The sequence below is a fragment of the Ovis aries genome, chromosome 3, assembly GCF_016772045.2.
Source record: "Ovis aries strain OAR_USU_Benz2616 breed Rambouillet chromosome 3, ARS-UI_Ramb_v3.0, whole genome shotgun sequence".
Taxonomy (NCBI): Eukaryota; Metazoa; Chordata; class Mammalia; order Artiodactyla; family Bovidae; genus Ovis; species Ovis aries.
The window spans coordinates 185,819,196-185,840,056 of record NC_056056.1 but is presented as its reverse complement, the minus strand read 5'-3'; the positions used below and the strand labels follow the sequence as shown (position 1 = coordinate 185,840,056).

Below are 20,861 nucleotides of genomic sequence, written 5' to 3'. Positions count from 1 at the left end.
AAGGGGGAATTCTCTCTCAGTGTGTTTATTTAGGGGCTTCTCTCGTGGCTCAGGGGTAAAGAATCTGCCTGCCAATGCAGGAGATGTGGGTTCAGTCCCTGAGTCAGGAAGATCTCCTGGGGAAGGGAATGGCAACCCACTCCAGTATTCTTGCCTGGGAAATCCCATGGACAGAGGAGCCTAGCAGGCTACACTCCACTGGGTCATAAGAGTTGGACATGTTGTAGCAACTAATCAACAACATTTCTATTTTTCTGTTGGGTTGTACTTATTATGGAAGTGGTATGTGTATGTATATATGTGTAAATATATAATTAATGTGTTTTCTTGAAGTCAGTTTCTTATCCTGTAGCTCTGATTATGAAGTTTTTTTTTTAATACAAGGGAAACTACATATAATGCAAGTCTTAAGAGCATGGAGTTTGGTCAGACTTACAGACTTAAATCCTGGCTTTCACTAATTTATCCATATGAGCCCTAAATTACTTAACTTTTCTAAATACTAACTTGTTGAAAAGAGATTGTAATCATACCTATTTTACAGGATTTTACATCAGAGTGCATAGAATATAGTAATCACCATTATTACCAAAGAAAAATTTTATATGATAACATGAATCATTTTTCCTTTATAGCTTTCACATTGTATGCATTAATAAGATCTTCACTACATGAAAATAATAAGTGTACTCTTTCTTTCTAAAAAAATACTATTTTGCTGATACAGTCTTGTACATACAATGATACACCATTGTATACATTGAATAATCACTTGTACAATGATTATTTTTTAAAAGTAAATTATTGAAATCATATCAATTACTTCAGAGTTGTAAAATGAATAAAGATTGTAAATTTGGACTGCTGTAACAGAATATCATCGACTATGTGGCTTCTAAACAATAGATTTATTTCTTATAGAACTGGAGACTAGAAAGCCTACAATCAAGGTGCTGGTGGATCCAGCATCTACAGGGCCCACTTCCTGGTTTCTGACAGCCTATGTTCTCTGTGTCCTCACAGGCTGGCAGGGCCAAGGGAGCTTTCTGGGGTCTCTTTTATAAGAGCTTTCCCCATCTGCTAAAGTCTCCTTCTCCAATACTACCACATTAGGAGGAATAAGTTTCAACATGTGAATTGCAGGGGGATATAAATATTCAGTCTACAGCCAAGATGTTAGATAACAATAGCAAATGGAACCCTATTATGATGCTTGAATTAGGGAATAATGATTCTACAGCCTTGCTTAAGAATTTCCCATAATACAATAAGAGAAGTACCTCATGAGTCATTAGGGATATGGACATGAGGATTTGACCAGAAATAAGACCAAATTCCCAAAATAGCATCATAAGTCATTATGGGGTCAACTATAGTAGTCACTGTTACCAAGATTAGCCTAACTGGTTAAGATAAAAATCAAATGATCTTTAGACCAGATATGATTTGTAGCCAGAAAATCTAGGTTTGAGCATCAACTATGTGACCGTGTACCTATTAATCCTTCTGCAAAATGAAGATAAACAATATAGACCCTGACTACCTCATGGAATCATACTCTACAAATTAAGAAAGCATGTTTTTTAAAAATGTAAATTGTTACAAAATTGGGAAGTTCAAATAGCAGGTCCTCACCACGGTGTTAAAAGATATGATCCATTTAAAGTAATGAGATCCAGGGGGTCCCATTTGCGAAAGCAAAGACTTTTTGAAGTCCATCAAAACTGGGTGGAATTTTGGCTTTGGCACATGATATTATCATGGCTACTCAATCTTTTCTAAGCTAACTTTACCTGTTCATAAAAACACAAACCTACCTAACAAGGATGTTACAGGTTTTAGTGGAGACAGTATTTTTTTAAATGTTATCAGCACTGTGCCTGAGTAGATTATTAACAAATAAAATATATTTTCCCCTTCAATCTGCATTAAGAGCTGTTTTTGGTTCACCAGATGCTAATATAGTCACCACTTCTGCCCAGAGTTTCAGGTTTGAAACCGCAAATCAATAAATTAAAAAAAAAAAAATCCAAGAACATACGTTAAAGAAGAGAAATAAGTTTTCTTCTTGTCTACCTCAGAATTCCACGAACGAAGAGTATGTCATTGGGGGTGGATATGTTGCTCAGCTTTTAAAATACTTGCAACTCTTGAAAAAGAGATGGTAGGAAAGAGACAGAGAAGTAGCTTAGTGGTATTAAAATGCCTGCTATAACAAGCTCCTTTAGGTTCAGCTGCATCCCTTCTTTCAACAGAGGGTTAATGTGGAAGAGAAAAAAGAATAAGAATTTTAATGAGGAACTGAGGGAAAAGTGGGAAGAAATAACTTTTATATTTTTCAGACCTAATTTGTCATATATCCCTATGCAGTAGCAGGAAAGCCACCATCTGTGGTGCATTGATATTTGCTCCTATGTGATCTTTACCTCAGGATGACAAAGCTCATGAATCGGCTTTTAAGAACCCTTTCCATGGTGGAGTATTTCATCAACCGGAGCTGGGAATGGAGCACATACAACACTGAAATGCTGATGTCCGCGCTGAGTCCCGAAGACCAGAGAGTGAGTACGCTCCTGACAAGCAACGGGAAAGCCTTCCCCACTCGGAATTTAGAACTATTTGACTTGGAGAGCTGATGAATAAAGGCAGTTTTATATACACAGAATTTTTTTTCTTTTTGGGCTAACAAACTCAGTGAATGCTATCAACACAATGGCAGGACACAAGTTTAACATAAGAGATCTAGTTTCTTAGCCTTTGGTCAGCTTCTCCCTGCTATTCTGCAGTCAGGTCTCATAAACTCTGTTTCACTCCTTTGTTCACCTTTGGTGAGTGAAAGTGAAGTCAAGTCACTCAGTTGTGCCCGACTCTTTGCAACCCCATGGACAGTAGCCTGTACTGGAGTGGGTTGCCATTTCCTTCTCTTTTCAACAAATCCTCAGTTCCTCTGTCTTTCCCTCCCAAACATATGCCTTCAATGAAAAACAATAATTTTATGGCTCAGCAACACTCTCATCCACTGTTCTTGTCAAATCAAAATCATTCTGCATCATCAAAGCTACAGTTCCTTTCTTCCTACCTTTTTAAAGCTAACCTTCCACCTCTGCATTCTAGCCCACCTTAGATCTCCATCAGCATTCCCCTCTCTGTAGGACTGTCATTCTTCCTCCCTATAATGATTTCTCTTTGACCATTCAGACATTTATTTCTCAAGACAGGCCTATACTTTAAATTGTTTAGTGTAAGTACTATTTGGGCTTCCTGGTGGCTCAGATGGTAAAGCGTCTGCCTGCAACTCGGAAGCCTTGGGTTCGATCCTTGGGTCAGGAAGATCTCCTGGAGAAGGAAAACGCACCCCACTCCAGTACTCTTGCCTGGAAAATCCTATAGATGGAGGAGCCTGGTAGGCTACAGTCCATGGGGTTGCAAAGATTTGGACATGACTGAGCAACTTCACTTTACTTTTTACTTTATAAGTACTATTTATTTCTCTGTATTAGCTTCTAACCAGTCACAAACGGTTGTCCTGAAATTCACAAATATAGAAAACTGTATTTTATACATGTTCCTAGCTTTGTTTTTCCTCCATTCGTTCCTTGAGCACATCCTTGGTTTTCAATTAAGCTTTAAAGTTTTCAGTCTCTTGACTGACATTTTCCACTAAATTTCCTTAAAAAAAAAAAAAAAAGGTAAGTTTCTTCATTTATCTTGTACTTGACAGCATGTAGAAGAAACCAAGTCATGTTGAGAAGTAAATGTTAGATAAATACCCTCACCTGCTATCTACCAGCCTCATAGTGCATGATTCAAATGCAAGTCCTAAAATTACTTCCTACCAGGAAACCTAAGGATTACTTGCAGTCAGACACAATATTTGTTATATTAAATGTACTAGTGGAGGTTTTGTTGTTGTTTAGTCGCTAAGTCATGTCTGACCGCTTGTGACCCCATGGACTATAGCCTGCCAGGCTCCTCTGTCCATGGGATTCTCTAGGCAAGAATACTGGAGTGGGTTGCTGTGTCCTCCTCCAGGGGATATTCCCAACCCAAGGACTGAACCTGTGTCTCTTCTGTCTCCTGCTTTGGCAGGTGGGTTCTTTACCACTAGTACCACCTCAGTTCAGTTCAGTTCAGTCACTCAGTCGTGTCCGACTCTTTGTGACCCCATGAATTGCAGCACACCAGGCCTCCCTGTCCATCACCAACTCCCGGAGTTCACTCAGACTCACGTCCATCGAGTCGGTGGTGCCATCCAGCCATCTCATCCTCTTTCGTTCCCTATCACCACCTCGAAAGCCCTAAAAGATTCTACTAAGTAACTACATTTGAGGAGGAAATTTGTTAAGATTTTCGGTGGCAACGTGAAAAGGCATTCTTTAAGAGGAGGAAATAGCCAGTGTTCTCCGTGTTCCACTCGAAACGGTTCTGAAGGGCTCCATCTAGTGGCATACCAAGAGACAGAGTGGATAAACCTATCTAAAGCAAATAGAGAATATAAATTCTGATTAGTTAGTCCTTAGGCATTGCTTCTCAAAGTTTATCTTAATCAGCAAAATGAAGTAGTGATATTTCAGGAAAGGGTGCTAGGCCAAGGGAAAACAGCAAAATTTATCAATGGAAAGAAAAACATATGTAATTTGTCTTGGTGCCTAATGTATTATTCTCTCAAGAAATAATTCTCCTTTACTTGAAATTAAATTAGGTTTCACCAGATTAATATCAGTTCCTTAAAATTTCTAAGACTGCCTAAAGGCCAAATATTTGTCCTTGATCAATGTTTAAATCTAAATCTGATAGACAGGAGTGCCTGATGAACTATGGATGGAGGTTCATGACATTGTACAGGAGACAAGGATCAAGACCATCCCCAAGAAAAAGAAAAGCAAAATGGCTGTCTGAGGAGGCCTTAAAAATTGCTGTGAAAAGAAGAGAAGCAAAAAGAAAAGGAGAAAAGGAAAGATATACCTATTTGAATGCAGAGTTTCAAAGAATAGCAAGGAGAGATAAGAAAGCCTTCCTCAGCGATCAATGCAAAGAAATAGAGGAAAACAATAGAGTGAGACAGACTAGAGATCTCTTCAAGAAAATTAGAGATACCAAGGGAACATTTCATGCAAAGATGGGCTCGATAAAGGACAGAAATGGTATGGACCTAACAGAAGCAGAAGATATTAAGAAGAGGTGGCAACAATACACAGAAGAACTATACAAAAAGGATCATCAAGACTCAGATAATCATGATGGTGTGATCACTCACCTAGAGCCAGACAACCTGGTATGTGAAGTCAAGTGGGCCTTAGGAAGCATCACTACGAACAAAGCTAGTGGGGGTGATGGAATTCCAGTTGAGCTATTTCAAATCCTGAAAGATGATGCTGTGAAAGTGCTGCACTCAATATGCCAGCAAATTTGGAAAACTCAGCAGTGGCCACAGGACTGGAAAAGGTCAGTTTTCATTCTAATCCGAAAGAAAGGCAATGCCAAAGAATGCTCAAACTACCACACAATTGCACTCATCTCACATGCTAGTAAAGTAATGCTCAAATTTCTCCAAGCCAGGCTTCAGCAATACGTGAACCATGAACTTCCAGATGTTCAAGGTGGTTTTAGAAAAGGAAGAGGAACCAGAGCTCAAACTGCCAACATCCGCTGGATCATCAAAAAAGCAAGAGTTCCAGAAAAAACATCTATTTCTGCTTTATTGACTATGCCAAAGCCCTTGACTGTGTGGATCACAATAAACTGTGAAAAATTCTGAAAGACATGGGAATACCATACCACCTAACCTGCCTCTTGAGAAATCTGTATGCAGGTCAGGAAGCAACAGTTAGAACTGGACATGGAACAACAGACTGGTTCCAAATAGGAAAAAGAGTACGTCAAGGCTGTATATTGTCACCCTGCTTATTTAACTTAGATGCCATAGTACATCATGAGAAATACTGGGCTGGAAGAAGCACAAGCTGGAATCAAGATTGCCAGGAGAAATATCAATAACCTCAGATATGCAGATGACACCACCCTTATGGCAGAAAGTGAAGAGGAACTACAAAGCCTCTTGATGAAAGTGAAAGAGGAGAGTGAAAAAGTTGGCTTAAAGCTCAACATTCAGAAAGCTAAGATCATGGCATCCGGTCCCATCACTTAATGGCAAACAGATGTGGAAACAGTGGCTGACTTTATTTTGGGGGGCTCCAAAATCACTGCAGATGGTGATTGCAGACATGAAATTAAAAGACACTTACACTTTAGAAGGAAAGTTATGACCAACCTAGACAGCACATTAAAAAGCAGAGAAATTACTTTGTCAACAAAGTTCTGTCTAGTCAAGGCTATGGTTTTTCCAGTAGTCATGTTGGTTGTGAGAGCTGGACTATAAAGAAAGCTGGGTGCTGAAGAATTGATGCTTTTGAGCTGTGGTGTTGGAAAAGACTCTTGAGAGACCCTTGGACTACAAGGAGATCCAACAAGTCCATCCTAAAGGAAATCAGTCCGGGGTTTTCATTGGAAGGACTGATGTTGAAGCTGAAACTCCAATATTTTGGCCACCTGATGCAAAGAGCTGACTCTTTTGGAAGGACCCTGATGTTGGGAAATTGAGGGCAGGAGAAGGGAACAACAAAGGATGAGATGGTTAGTTGGCATCACTGACTCAATGGACATGAGTTGGGGTAAACTCTGGGAGTTGGTGATGTTCAGGGAGGCCTGGCGTGCTACGGTTCATGGGATTGCAAAGAGTTGGACATGACTGAGCGATTGCATTGAACTGAATGTTTAAATATTTCTTATACATGGCAATCCATATTATCACTGCCTTTAAAATAACAGCTCAAATAATCTCATTTGGAGGGGTATCACCTAAGTCTTCCAAACCGAATGTCACTTATTTATATAAAAGAAACTTCATCAAATGTGCAAAGTGATCATTCAGCAATTCTGACAGTCCATAATCTCTTCTTGCCTTTCAGGTGTTCAACTTTGATGTACGTCAGTTGAACTGGTTAGAATACATTGAAAATTATGTTTTAGGAGTTAAGAAGTACTTATTGAAAGAGGATATGGCTGGGATCCCAGAAGCAAAGCAACACTTAAAAAGGTAAGTATAACAGTTAACATTTATTGAGTATTTAGCATGTGTATCTCATTTTATACCAGGCATGAACTTTGAGGAGAGCAGTTAATATTTTTCCAGCCTTTATACTATATATCCTAGTATACACTGTTTATTTAGACTTCACCACACTTCTATGAGGCAGGTAGTATTTTTGTTATCCCATTTCCATCAAAGAACTATTTAGGCTCAAAGGAGGGAGTGGGCAAGCTGTACATGGTAAGTGGAGTAGCCAGATTTGTATCTAAGTTTGTTTCTTCTATCATATCCTGTCATAATGTGATATAAAGAATACCCAACAGGCAGGAAACCTGATGGATACTATTTAACATGGGCAAATCAATTAACTGTTCTTCAATAGCTTTGACTGCCTGAAATTTTTTTCAATAATTAATTAATCCCTAAGGAACATAGAATTGTAGCAGTCTTTCATAATTCTGGTAGAAGCAAAGGGTTTTTAATGCAGAGATGACCAGGATGGGAAAAGTTGATTGCAAACAGACAGGAACCTTGAAAAGCAAGGTGAGACTTTAGAATTTACCCTCTAGTAAACGCGAATCTGGAGAAGGCAATGGCAACCCACTCCAGTACTCTTGCCTAGAGAACCCCATGGACGGAGGAGCCTGGTAGGCTGCAGTTCATGGGGTCGCTAAGAGTCGGACACGACTGAACGACTTCACTTTCACTTTTCACTTTCATGTATTGGAGAAGGAAATGGCAACCCACTCCAGTGTTCTTGCCTGGAGAATCCCAGGGACAGAGGAGCCTGGTGGGCTGCTGTCTATGGGGTCGCACAGAGTCGGACATGACTGATGCAACTTAGCAGCAGCAGCAAACGAGAATCAGTGATTTGTGATATACAGTAACATGATCAAAGTGTATTTAAGAAAGCTTATATTAGCCGTGTTTATAATACAGGTTAAAGCAGAGAGGTATGAGAAAGGGAAACTAGTCAGGGGAATATTGTAGAAATATGATTACTCAGAAGGAATGTGGTGGAAATGAAAGATATCAAAATCAAAAGACTATCAGATAGTGCCATATACCTGAGGACGCTTAATTATTTGCTGGTCATAGCCTGGAAACGATACATTTATGCCTTAGGTAACATAGTTGGGTATTTGATACTGTGTTGACTTTGACTATATATGTCTGTTTCCAGGCTCCGAAATATTCACTACCTCTTCAATACTGCTCTCTTCCTCATCGCCTGGCGTCTCCTCATTGCAAGATCTCAGGTGGCTCGGAATGTGTGGTTCTTCATCGTGAGCTTCTGCTACAAATTCCTCTCCTATTTTAGGGCGTCTAGCACACTTAATGCCTGAGGACATTTGGTGATCCCCCTTTGTCTGGAACCTCTCAGATACCTCTAAAACGGCAACTGTGGTTCTCAAGATTAGGTAACAAACATGCCCATCATTACCTGTCAAATGTGCTGCCATGTATTCATCCTTATTTCTAAACTATACATTTTCATTTCATATCAGTAAGAGAACAAAAGTCATATCCTAGCCAATTATACACATTTTAGGAAAAAAATTGTTTCCAGATTGTTTCTTTAACACTATTCTGTGCTCTTGAATATAAAACACCAAAGGACACCCATCTTCCCTTATTTAGCTTTGTTCTCCTTGAGAGGACTAATGTCAACTAAACATGGAAGGACACACGACAGACATTGAGATATGCTAAAGAAAGGCAGTTGTCATTGGAACCATTTAGTACAGTGTGCTTAGTATACTTAGTGTACTTAGCATAAAAGCTGAAAATCAAGATAAGTAGACAAAGGTCTCAACATCGTCATAAATGCTTAAGAGAAACAATTCTCCATGGAGGTTTCTGCTTTCGTTTTGTGCTATACTATGGAGTCCTGGCTGAGGGCTGGGGAATTGGAAAAGTGGGTTTACATCTAACATTTTCCTTCACTAACCCACATCTGAAACCTGAAGAGAACCAAGAGGTGTAAATAATGTATATAGAGTGAGGGCTCAAGCATATTTTAATTATGGCTGATTATTATGCTTTTAAGTAAAAATTGGTTCTCATAATTTGAATTTGACAACTATTGTTTCTAAATCATTTGAATCATCAATTTTCCTGATTACCTCCTTTTAGGAGTTTTCCTCTTGTTCATTAAAGTGGCCAAATCCCTTACATTTAAGCTTATATTGCCCAGGCCTTCGATTAGAGTGAATAATGTCAGAGGAAGGCCCTAGGCTAAAATCACGTAAAAACCCATTTTCCTGATCTTTGCCACTGAGAAAAGCAAAATTGCAAATAAAAAAATGTAAATGCTAGTCATATTTTCTGTGGGGAAGTTCACTCTTTCACCAGGACTGGCTAGTATCTTGATCACTCCAGTTGCAGAATGTTACCTGTACAATGTGCAGCAGAAAAGGACAGACTTCATTAAGTGACTGGAAGTTCAGAGAACAGGTGTTGTTTTAAAAATAGTTTACATATAATGCAAATGAATTAGTAAAAATCTGTTATCAAATTCCCATAATAATACAACTGTTATCCCAACTTTCCTCATATTTGAGAGATGAGTGCATTTTAGATTGCAGCACTTCATGTTAAACACGTGGGATATGATTCAAATAACAGTACCTGGGGCCTAAGTAACTAAAAATAATCATACCTACTAGAAAATTATATGAGCATAAAACACTCAATGGTAGTTATACATATCGCTCACTTCCTGGGATAATTGGTTAATACTCAGAAAGGCACATTCATGTGGTAGAAGTATACTAGAGCTGTGAGGGCAACTTCTAGCTCAGTATTATTTGAAATTTTTATGAACCCCATAAAGCACATTTGGGGTCGGGGCAGGGAGACTCTTCTGGGCAATGTCTTTCTCAATCTCATCTAAGTTGTGCAAACTACTTTCCAGGGCAGAAAACCCAGCTCTGAAAGAAAGCACCTGTTATCTTCAGTTTGAGATTTCTGTGTGATATGTTTGAGTTGATTAAGATAAAAACTATAGATGATAAAAAAGAAATCAAGATATAATTCAGTGAAATTGGACAAAACATAATAGTTCTAAGAATTTACTATCTTTTGGTTATTTTGTTTCACCAATTCAATAAATTCCACTGATCATTCAGTTTTGACTTGATTAAATGAAAATTTGAATTAAAGACTGATTTCCTCTCTTCTAGTATTGTATCTTTAACTGCTGACTACTGCAATAGATCCTCTCCTTCATCCTTAGGAAAATAAACTACCAGATGAATATGAATTAACACATACCCATAATGCTTTGTTTTTCAGACACCATTAATAGGGTACAGAGCAGGATGAGCACAGCCCTTACACAAGGTAGCCATTGCTGTGCCTCATTACTCTGCACCGTTATTAGGGAACAGGTCTTGCTCAGCCATTGGTCAGTCCCTCAGTGGGCCCCACCCACAAGCAGCAAGCTGTTAGTGAGCAACCACTAGTTGTCCTGCTCAGCCATTGGTCAGTCCCTCAGTGGGCCCCACCCACAAGCAGCAAGCTGTTAGTGAGCAACCACTAGTTGTCCTGCTCAGCCATTGGTCAGTCCCTCAGTGGGCCCCACCCACAAGCAGCAAGCTGTTAGTGAGCAACCACTAGTTGTCCTGCTCAGCCATTGGTCAGTCCCTCAGTGGGCCCCACCCACAAGCAGCAAGCTGTTAGTGAGCAACCACTAGTTGTCCTGCTCAGCCATTGGTCAGTCCCTCAGTGGGCACACCCCATAAGTAACTGTCAATGAGGGACGATTAGGGAAGTGATTCAGCCAAGGGTCAGTGGTGCGGTGGTCATCGGGTAAAAGACAGATTCAGGCCTTCTCCTGGAGGCCCTCCAGCTCATCCAGGCTTGGGCCAGTGAGTGAACTGGAGGACCCAGGGAACAGACTGGGAACTATGTCCTGCAGGGCTCCAGAGCCCTAAAGCCCTCCACTAGCCTTGGCCCAGACCTTGAGGAGCAGTGAACCTCTCCCCCATGCTACCAAATAGCACAGATATCTGCCTTGGTTGCAGTCTGTTGGACCTAGTCTCCCCTCTTTTTGGGCAGCCTGAGGAGACTGAGGGTGAGGTGGGTTGGGTGCGTGGCAGAGATGACAACTTGGCAGGGTTTGGGGACCTGGCCCTGAGGGAGCTGCCAGCTGAAATCTGCCTCCTCTTAGCCAGGACCAGGACCTTGGAGGATGCAGGTTGTGCCGTGGGACCTTGCCCTTTCTTGGACAAGAGAATAACAGAGACAGAGAATAACATTGGTTTGGTAGAGATTTACAGGAACATCATTCCCCAATCATGACCTGACCTCAAGAACAAAGGATCTGATGCTTAGAAGTTAACAACTAACCACGCCCCTCCTTCACCTTTGGCTTTTAAAGGGGCTTGTTGAAAGCTTTCACTAACTGGGTTTCTTAAGGCATCAGCCACCCATTTCCTTGTATGAATCTGTAATAAACCTTTCTCTGTTCCAAACTCTAATGTTTTAGTATTGACAGACCTCACTGTGCATCAGGCACATGGACTTGCAATTTGGTAACACATGCTGAAGAATATTCTACCTCTGGTATTAAAGAAATGACACAAAGTTCTCTTGTGACGATTAAGCTGTAAAAGTATGTATCTGCATGAAAGAAAACCCCTAGCCACTTTATATCAAGACCAATTAACAGTAATTTGAGTGCCTAATATATACAATCCAGTAAGAACTTCCTACTTTTGATGGAGAAGGGGGCAGTAAGTACAAAGAAAGGGTTACTTTTAAAAAGCTTTGGTAATCCCTATATTCTGCACCCACAAGATATTACAATAACAAACATTACAGAATTGAAAAGTCAACACGAGGCAATTAATTCTAGAAAAAGTTGAGGCAGATGAGCACACAAATCAGAAAAACATTTCTCAAAATTTTATACTAACTTAACATCTCCAGCTAGTATAAGATTTAACTCATTTAAATTTTTAGCTCATTTAAGTAAGTGACTTAGAATCTCACGGTAAAATTGACTTGAGAAGGGACTAATAGTCAAGTAGTGTATCTCATAGTAAGCATTAACAATTAAATGAGACCAGCCTAAAGTTTCTTGGATTGTAAAGAGATCAAACCAGTCAATCCTAAAGGAAAACAATCCTGAATATTCACTGGAAGGACTGATGCTAAAGCTGATTGGCTACCTGATGTTCTTTGGCTACCTGATGCGAAGAACTGACTCCTTAGAAAAGACTCTGATGCTGGGAAAGACTGAAAACAGAAGGCAACAACAGTGGATGAGATGGTTGGATGACATCACTAACTCGGTGGATACCAGTCTGAGCAAGTTCAGGGAGTTGGTGATGGACAGGGAAGCCTGGTGTGCTGCAGTCCATGGCGTTGCAAAGAGTCAGACATGACTGGCCGAATACTGAACTGAATGTTTCTAAAAATGTCAATATGTTTCAAATTTCACAAGAATCACACGCAGATTTCCACATAACTTTCCCCTGTACATTTTCTCTGAAAATCTAAAAAATTATGTTTTGGGAACCATATACAAATATGGAAAATTATGAAAGAGATGGGAATACCACAACACCTAATCTGCCTCTTGAGAAATCTGTATGCAGGCCAGGAAGCAGCAGTTAGAACTGGACATAGAACAGACTGGTTCCAAATAGGAAAAGGAGTACATCAAGGCTGTATATTGTCACCCTGCTTATTTAACTTATATACAGAGTACATCATGAGAAACACTGGACTGGAAGAAATATAAGCTGGAATCAAGATTGCCAGGAGAAATATCAATCACCTCACATATGCAGACGACAGCACCCTTACAGCAGAAAGTGAAGAGGAACTACAAAGCCTCTTGATGAAAGTGAAAGAGAGTGAAAAAGTTGGCTTAAAGCTCAACATTCAGAAAACAAAGATCATGGCATCCAGTCCCATCACTTCATGGGAAATAGATGGGGAAACAGTGGAAACAGTGTCAGACTTTATTTTTCTGGGCTCCAAAATCACTGCAGATGGTGATTGCAGCCATTAAATTAAAAGACACTTACTCCTTGGAAGAAAAGTTATGACCAACCTAGATAGTATATTCAAAAGCAGAGACATTACTTTGCCGACTAAGGTCTGTCTAGTCAAGGCTATGGTCTTCCCTGTGGTCATGTATGGATGTGAGAGTTGGACTGTGAAGAAGGCTGAGCGCCGAAGAACTGATGCTTTTGAACTGTGGTGTTGGAGAAGACTCTTGAGAGTCCCTTGGACTGCAAGGAGATCCAACCAGTCCATTCTGAAGATCAGCCCTGGGATTTCTTTGGAAGGAATGATGCTAAAGCTGAAACTCCAGTACTTTGGCCACCTCATGCGAAGAGTTGACTCATTGGAAAACACTCTGATGCTGGGAGGGATTGGGGGCAGGAGAAGGGGACGACCGAGGATGAGATGACTGGATGGCATCACTGACTCGATGGACGCGAGTCTGAGTGAACTCCAGGAGTTGGTGATGGACAGGGAGGCCTGGCATGCTGCGATTCATGGGGTTGCAAAGAGTCGGACACGACTGAGCAACTGAACTGAACTGATACAAATATGAAAAAATGCTCACTACCTAGATTACTTCTTAAAAATATAACAAATTGCTAGAATTGCTGATTTTAAGATACAACTGACTTGAGAATGCCCTGTGAGGTGCAGATACAATTATGACAACAGATACTTAACTGAAATTGTTAACAGCTAGAAAGAGCTCTCTGATATAAAATAGATTAATATTTTAGGTGTATCCCTACCTTATTTTTGGAGAAGGCAATGGCACCCCACTCCAGTACTCTTGCCTGGGAAATCCCAGGGCCAGAGGAGCCTGGTAGGCTGCTGTCCATGGGGTCGCTAAGAGTTGGACACGACTGAGCGACTTCACTTTCACTTTTCATGCATTGGGGAAGGAAATGGCAACCCACTCCAGTGTTCTTGCCTGGAGAATCCCAGGGACGAGGGAGCCTGGTGGGCTGCCGTCCATGGGGTCGCACAGAGTCAGACACAACTGATGCGACTTAGCAGCAGCAGCAGCAGCTACTTTATTTGAAATATCAGTTCCAAGCTGGAATTGTAAATGGGTTGGAAAGATGTGGAGTTGGGTCAATTTCATCAATTCTAGAAAAATATCTTAAAGAAATCAAAGATAAGTATAATACAAGAAATCACCCAATTAGTTTGTATAGTTGCTTGAAAACAGAATTTATAAAATATTTACTACATAATTATATGCCGTGTTGTTGAAGGTCTGCTTTAGTATGTAGTACGTATCTTACATCAATGTATACCTTTTGCCACACCTCCTTATTCTGGGGGTTACATTAAAATTATTATATAAACAGCGTAAGTGAATTTGGAAGAATTGTTAATGCTTTTGATAAATACAACTTGCAGTCACTGAAACAAAACCATTAAATGTTTTGCTGATTATACTCTGTTTACAGGTGTATAAATTGGAGTCAACTCTTTTCCTCACTCACTCGTAACACAAAAAATATAGAATGCCATATGATACAGCAATTTAGCTCCACCTGAAGCAAAAGGAAAGCTACTGAATGATAAAGATTGCTATAGTTTTCCTAGGAGGAAAAAGTTTAAATATGAGGAACTAAGGCTTATTTGGGGGTACATGATCGTAAAAGGACAAAAAAAATTATTGTACAATGTATTTTATTGAGTCCAAATCTTTAGGATTGAGACCCTGAATGAATCTTGTGTTTCTTTCTGTTAAAACAATTTTAAAAACTATAAGAAAAAAAATCCAAGGCATTTTGTTTCCTACTTTTAAAATAATGCTGATTTAATCACTAAAATATTCCAAAAGGGGTGGGAGAAATTACAATAAATAAATAGTACTTGGATATTACTCCAGGCTTCATACCATAAGGTAGTGAACAAGTAGTGATCTATTTGGATAGTGCTGACAAAGGGTGACTCATTTTGGCTTAAAGGTTTGCTAGACCTCCAAACAGAGAGGGAAGAGCTTAAGTACTAGGTTAAAGTCCTGATGAGATTTTAAAGATACTAAGGCTCAGGTTAAGTAATTTAAAAAATATACACATCTCAAACTTAAGTTTAAAGGTTTTAAATTGTGAAACAAAGGAGCTGCATGTACATTTATTTTTTGGTACCTGAATTACTAACCTAAGACATAAAAAGACAATACACAACATGTGTCCTTTATACCATTAAAAAAAGTAAACCTTAGTCATTCCTTTAAGAATCCCAAAGCTTGTATTAAAGATTATAAACTTTGTCATTAGTAAAGTTTTATTACAAAAATTCAGTGCTTTATATCATAAAATGTATATGAGAAAAGCATATTAATCATCTAAGTCAAGAATTAAAAATGTGTAATTCTAAGTTAAGCTTTTCCCAAGAGGTAGTCTTAAGTGTACAAATACTGCAGCAGACAATTATTCATCTTTTTCATTTAAACATTTCATCTTTTTATAGGCTAATGTATGCAAACACAGATGAAAAAGAAAACTCATTTCACGTAATTCCAGATCTCAAAATATTTAGGATGGAATATATACACATAGATACTATGAATGCCCTAATAAAATAAAAAATTGAGTAATAAACTTGGGTATCCTACTAGAGGCATCCCCAGGTACATGCCAATGGATAGACAGGCCAGTACAGTGTTCTCTGCCATGGAAAAGAAACACTTGGTGAGACACTTGGTGAGGTCAAAAACTGCTACTAAATCCTAATATACAAGTGTACCTACCTCATCACTCATCATACAAAGGGCTGGTCAGAATCTTAATACTTTGATTGCCCAAAATCTGACCCTGACTATTCAAGGGGTTTCAGGTGAAAACCTTTCATAACATTTAAAATGGAAGTCAATGGCAAAGTAGGATTTTGCTTCAAAGAAATTCCTTTTATACTCCGTTTTAATGGGACAGATTAATACTATTACAATTTTAATGTGGTATTTGGAAAACAAAACGGTAACAAGTAAAAATCATATGCAAGTACCAAAATAATTTTTAAAATCCTTCTTAAAGATATTCAACTTTTATAATCCTAATTGAGAGAAAATAATTCTAAATCAAGTTTTTCCTATTAAAATAACCCTGAAACTTAATTGAATTTTCTGACAAGCAGATTCACAGAACCAACATTCAGTCTAAAATAGCTAAAATTCTAATTCTAATTAAAACTTCCTTTTCCTAGTCTACCTTCACTGGAAATAACATCTGAAGAAATCAGAAAGTTCTAAATAATGAGAAGGCTATTCATTATTTGGAATTTTCTGAATTCAAAAATCTTTCAAAGCATAAACTTGTCACTTATATTAGTCAGTTAACTTAATGGCTCTTAATCATATTAACTATATATTTTAAACAATGATGCTTCTCTTATTATTTGCAAAATAGCATTCTTATATAAGCTTTACTATAAAGTAGTTTTATCAGTATTTCTTCTTCTTTCCATTATCTGCCCCAACTGCTTTCAACAGGACATTTTTTTCTTTTACTTTTTAACAGAAAGGAATTTGAAAAACTCTAACTTGTGGTGTCCTATTCTCTAAAAACCATTTAAAATCTTGTTTTTTAGTCTTGGTCTTGTTACTTACCTGGAATTTTTGTTTCCCCATTTCCCTGAAAGACTTAAACCAAGAGGAAGTGGTTGATGATTCTTCTACTGTCATTATTAAGCATTACAAAAGGAAAAATTATGTTGGCACACATATTCCAAATTTAGGTTTTAACAGCACCTGAGTGATACACCCCTCTTTAAAATCTTTTATAGTCTAGAAATTTAAAATGAATCCTTAAATAGTAAGAAATCTAGACCAACACAATCTAATACAGAATCAATCACATTCAGGACACTCTGAATGCAGATCGTTTTTTCATAATACAGTTTTACAGTTTAAATGTTTAATATGATAAACATTTAATATTATGTTTAATATGACACTGTTTAATATGATAATCTCTCAGTTCTGACATTATTTTGTCTTACTTAAATATTTGCCTTATACTTCTATTTTTAAGTTACCCTGTTGCCCACTACCATAACACATAAAAAATGCTACTTTTCCTCTTAATATTTTACAAACTGATTATTTCCATCATTAGCAGTGGATCTTTTTATTACTCACCCCGTTCCCAAACCATAACAAAAAATAAGGATCAGATTAGGAAATTTAGGAAATTTTAAATCTTTTTTAAACTTGTGCTTTCTTCTCCCTGCATACGTGCCCACTATACAATTTGTGAATGATACCTGTTACATATTACAGCATCTGCCTCTGTTACATATTACAGCATCTGCCCTTCTGAGTATTTACCTTAGTCTTTCACAACCTTGCCTTGAACAATCAGAAATGTCAACAGCCAAAGTTTAAAGAAAAGCAGTTACCACCCTAAGACCCAAAATTGGATAAATGGTCTTGTCATTATGGCTTAACAGTAATATGGCTATAACACAGGGACCCCGCCTTTTCCTTTATTAACAATGTGACCTGACCACACTTTTTAAAGTCTACACTAGTTTTCCATATGTTTTACATATTTTATTCTGACATCATATCTTTAAAAAAACAAAGAGATGAAAACATTTGCACTTATCAAAGCCATTTTCTTTAGATGTGATTTGACTTCTTCCTTTAGGCTCTGTCATCAAGAAGCAAGGTCTGATTTCAATACTGCCCATCTGCTATGAAAATATCAGAAGGGGTCATGTTCAAAGCAACACTCCAGTTGGGCTTATTCACTGATTATAGATTAGCTGCATAATTTCTTCTAGAATATTTGTAACAGACACGGAACATATAGGATTTCAGTTTGGGGTTGTTTTTTTTGTCCCTAGGTGTGATTTCTGTTTTTCATTCATATTTTCTTTTCTTTGAATATATTGCACAATATTTTATTATTAAAAAAGGTTTTATGTCTCAGGCAAAAAGTTCTTCTCCTTTACTTGGGAGATGTTAATGTGTATTATTTTCTAAAAGAGGTACATGGTTGTCCGTGTGGCCATCTTCAAAGGGAACCTAGGGAGGAACAAAAAGATCAAAGTATGAGCTTTACTTCTTACACTATTTCCTCTAAACATAATGGTTTATTTTGGGCAATTTCTTTTAGGCACCAAGAGCTAATATTTAGATTTAACAATGATACTATGACTTAGGATGGACATCACTGTATCACTTACAGAATTGACAGGTTTGTAGGCTCCAAGTCTGAAACGACAGTAAATTATTTCAACTATAAATTTGCCAATTCCATGTAACATGCCTGTAACAACAAAATGTTTGTTTTTAATTAAATTATGCTTCTAATGAAATTTCTTCCTGTTATTTACTTCCTAAATTTGTGAGTAAGAATAAAAAACTCAACTAATTACAATGGAAAAGGTTAAGGAAGGAAACAGTTTGCTTTATTGACATCCACAGTTAAAAATATCAAGACAAGTGGATTTTAAAATAAGTGAACTTCTTTTCAAAATCAGAAGGCCACTTAATTCACGACCTTGACAAAGCAATCTTTTCAAAGGTGCTAATATATCTTACACCACCACAAATTTAAATGACTCTATTGTAAATAAAGCAGTAACCAAAACTTTCATAAAAAAGCTATTCATTCATTTAAAAAATATAATTGAAACTATAAACTCCATGTAATAATAAACAGAAGTTAACATAAAAAAGGAACTATTTAGGTTGGTACAAAAGTAACTGCAGTTTCAGACTGCATTTTAAATCATTATAACCAGGCTCAAACACTTTTTTTAATCAAAATAGGAACAATTAGAATCAACACATTGTTGCCAATGAGAAATAAGTTTGCTTATTCCTGTAGCATAAAAATCCATGCTTTGGGATTCAATGAAGTCTTGGAAAGTATCTTCTGCCTCCTGCTGTTTTGGAAGCATTTTCCCTGCAAGAAATGGTCAAGATGCTTGAAGAAGAGGTAGTCAGTTGGTGAGAAGTCAGGTGAATACAACAAATGAGGTAAAACTTCATAGCCCAATTTGTTCAACTTTTGAAAAGTTGGTTGTGCAACCTGCAAGTTGGGCATTGTTATAGAGAGGAACTGGGCCTTTTTGTTGACCAGTGTCAGCTGGAGGTGCTGCACCTTTCGGTGCTTCTCACTGATTTGTTGAGCATACTCCTCAGATGTTATGATTTCGCCTACAGAGGATTAGATGGGTGGCAGACCACCAAACCATGACCGTGACCCATTTTCTGGTGCAAGTTTAGCTTTGGGAAGTGCTTTGGAGCTTCTGAGTTGGTCATCTCTGGATGTCATATACAGCCCACTTTTTGTTGCACGTCACAATCTGATTGAGAAATGGCTTGTTGTTGCACACAAAAAGAGAAGACACTTCAAAATGAATTTTTTTATTTTCAGTCAGCTCATAGGCAGCCACTTAAATCAAGTATCTTCACCTTTCCAAATCGTTTCAAGTGCCAAATGACCACAGAATGGTTGACGTTGAGCTCCTCTGCAACTTCTGTAGTTCTAAGAGGATCAGCTTCAATGATGGCTGTTAATTGAAGCTGTCAACTTCCAATGCCCTGCCACTACACTCCTCATCTTCAAGGCTCTCATCTCCTTTGCAAAACTTCCTGAAGCATCACTGCACTGTATATTCATTAGCAGTTTCTGGGCCAAGTGCACTGTTGATATTGCAAGTTGTCTTGGCTGCTTTACAACCCATTTTGAACTCAAATAAGAAAATCGCTTAAATTTGCTTTTTGTCTAACATGATTTCCATAGTCTAAAATAAATATAAAATAAACAGCAAGTAATAAGTCATTAGCCATATGTTTTATAAAGTGAGAAATGCACAGTAAAATGATGTATACATGAGCACGTTTATTTAGAATGTATTCTAATATCAAATGGTAAATTTCAACAATGTAAAAACCACAGCTACTTTTGCACCAACCTAATATTTCCTTTATCCTTTCTATTTTATTTTTCTTTCTATATTTAACACTCAAATTTTCACAGTTACAATTCTGCAAAAGGAAATGGCTACCCACTCCAGTATTTCTGCCTGGAGAATTCCACGAACAGAGGAGCCTGACAGGCTGCAGTGCATGGGGTCTCAAAGAGTGGGACATGACTGAGTGACTAACACTTTAACTTTCACAATACAGCACTTCTTTTTCAAGTTACCTTCGAGAAAATCCCATAATCTTAAAGCAAAATGATCAGAATTCATAGAATGTGGCTGTACATATTTCATAGTACAACATATCATAAAATATAATTTTATATCCTGTACTGTTGAAAATACCTTAATTGAAAAAGAAAATTTATGTTCAAACTATCTACTGTTTCCAGGCATTTTCTCATCTAATCCTACAACACACTTGCAAGTTAGATATTATTATTCCCATTTTTATAGAGAGAAAATTTTAGAAAATGTAGGTGACTGACACAGGGCTACCACCATGTAAATGACATAACTTGAGTTCAATAGGCTCTCTCTAGCACACTCTGTGTGTAGTCCCTTCAATTGTGTCTGACTCTTTGTGACCCTATGGGCTATAGCCCACCAAGCTCCTCTGTTCATGGCAGTCTCCAGGCAAGAATAATGGAATAAGTTTCCATTTCCTCCTTGAGGTGATCTTCCTGACCCAGGAAACGGACCCACATCTCTCCTGTCTCCTGCCTTGGCAGGCAGGTTCTTTACCTCTAGTGCCACCTGGGAAGCCCAACCACACTAAATAATCTCCCTTAAGTCACTGAATACAGTGAACTTAAGTGTAACACTTAATCAA

General features: G+C 38.1%; 2 protein-coding genes across 17 annotated transcripts in view; one reads left to right on the top strand and one right to left on the bottom strand.

Annotated features, from left to right (window-relative positions):
* Window positions 1–10,254, top strand: part of FAR2 (fatty acyl-CoA reductase 2) — a 177,322-nt gene extending 167,068 nt beyond the window's left edge. For all 7 annotated transcript variants that reach the window (XM_060413249.1, XM_060413246.1, XM_060413247.1 and 4 more), the window contains 3 exons: window positions 2,432–2,561; window positions 6,969–7,096; window positions 8,274–10,254. In XM_060413249.1, coding sequence (XP_060269232.1) covers window positions 2,432–2,561; window positions 6,969–7,096; window positions 8,274–8,436 — 421 coding nt within the window. In that variant the 3' untranslated portion in view covers window positions 8,437–10,254. The remainder of the gene's footprint in view (window positions 1–2,431; window positions 2,562–6,968; window positions 7,097–8,273) is intronic.
* Window positions 10,255–15,321: 5,067 nt separating this feature from the next.
* ERGIC2 (ERGIC and golgi 2) overlaps window positions 15,322–20,861 on the bottom strand; it is a 44,586-nt gene continuing 39,046 nt past the window's right edge. For all 10 annotated transcript variants that reach the window (XM_060413250.1, XM_060413254.1, XM_060413251.1 and 7 more), the window contains 2 exons: window positions 18,281–18,363; window positions 15,322–18,119 (listed from right to left, as the gene is read on the bottom strand). In XM_060413250.1, the coding sequence (XP_060269233.1) occupies window positions 18,057–18,119; window positions 18,281–18,363 (146 nt within the window). In that variant the 3' untranslated portion in view covers window positions 15,322–18,056. The remainder of the gene's footprint in view (window positions 18,120–18,280; window positions 18,364–20,861) is intronic.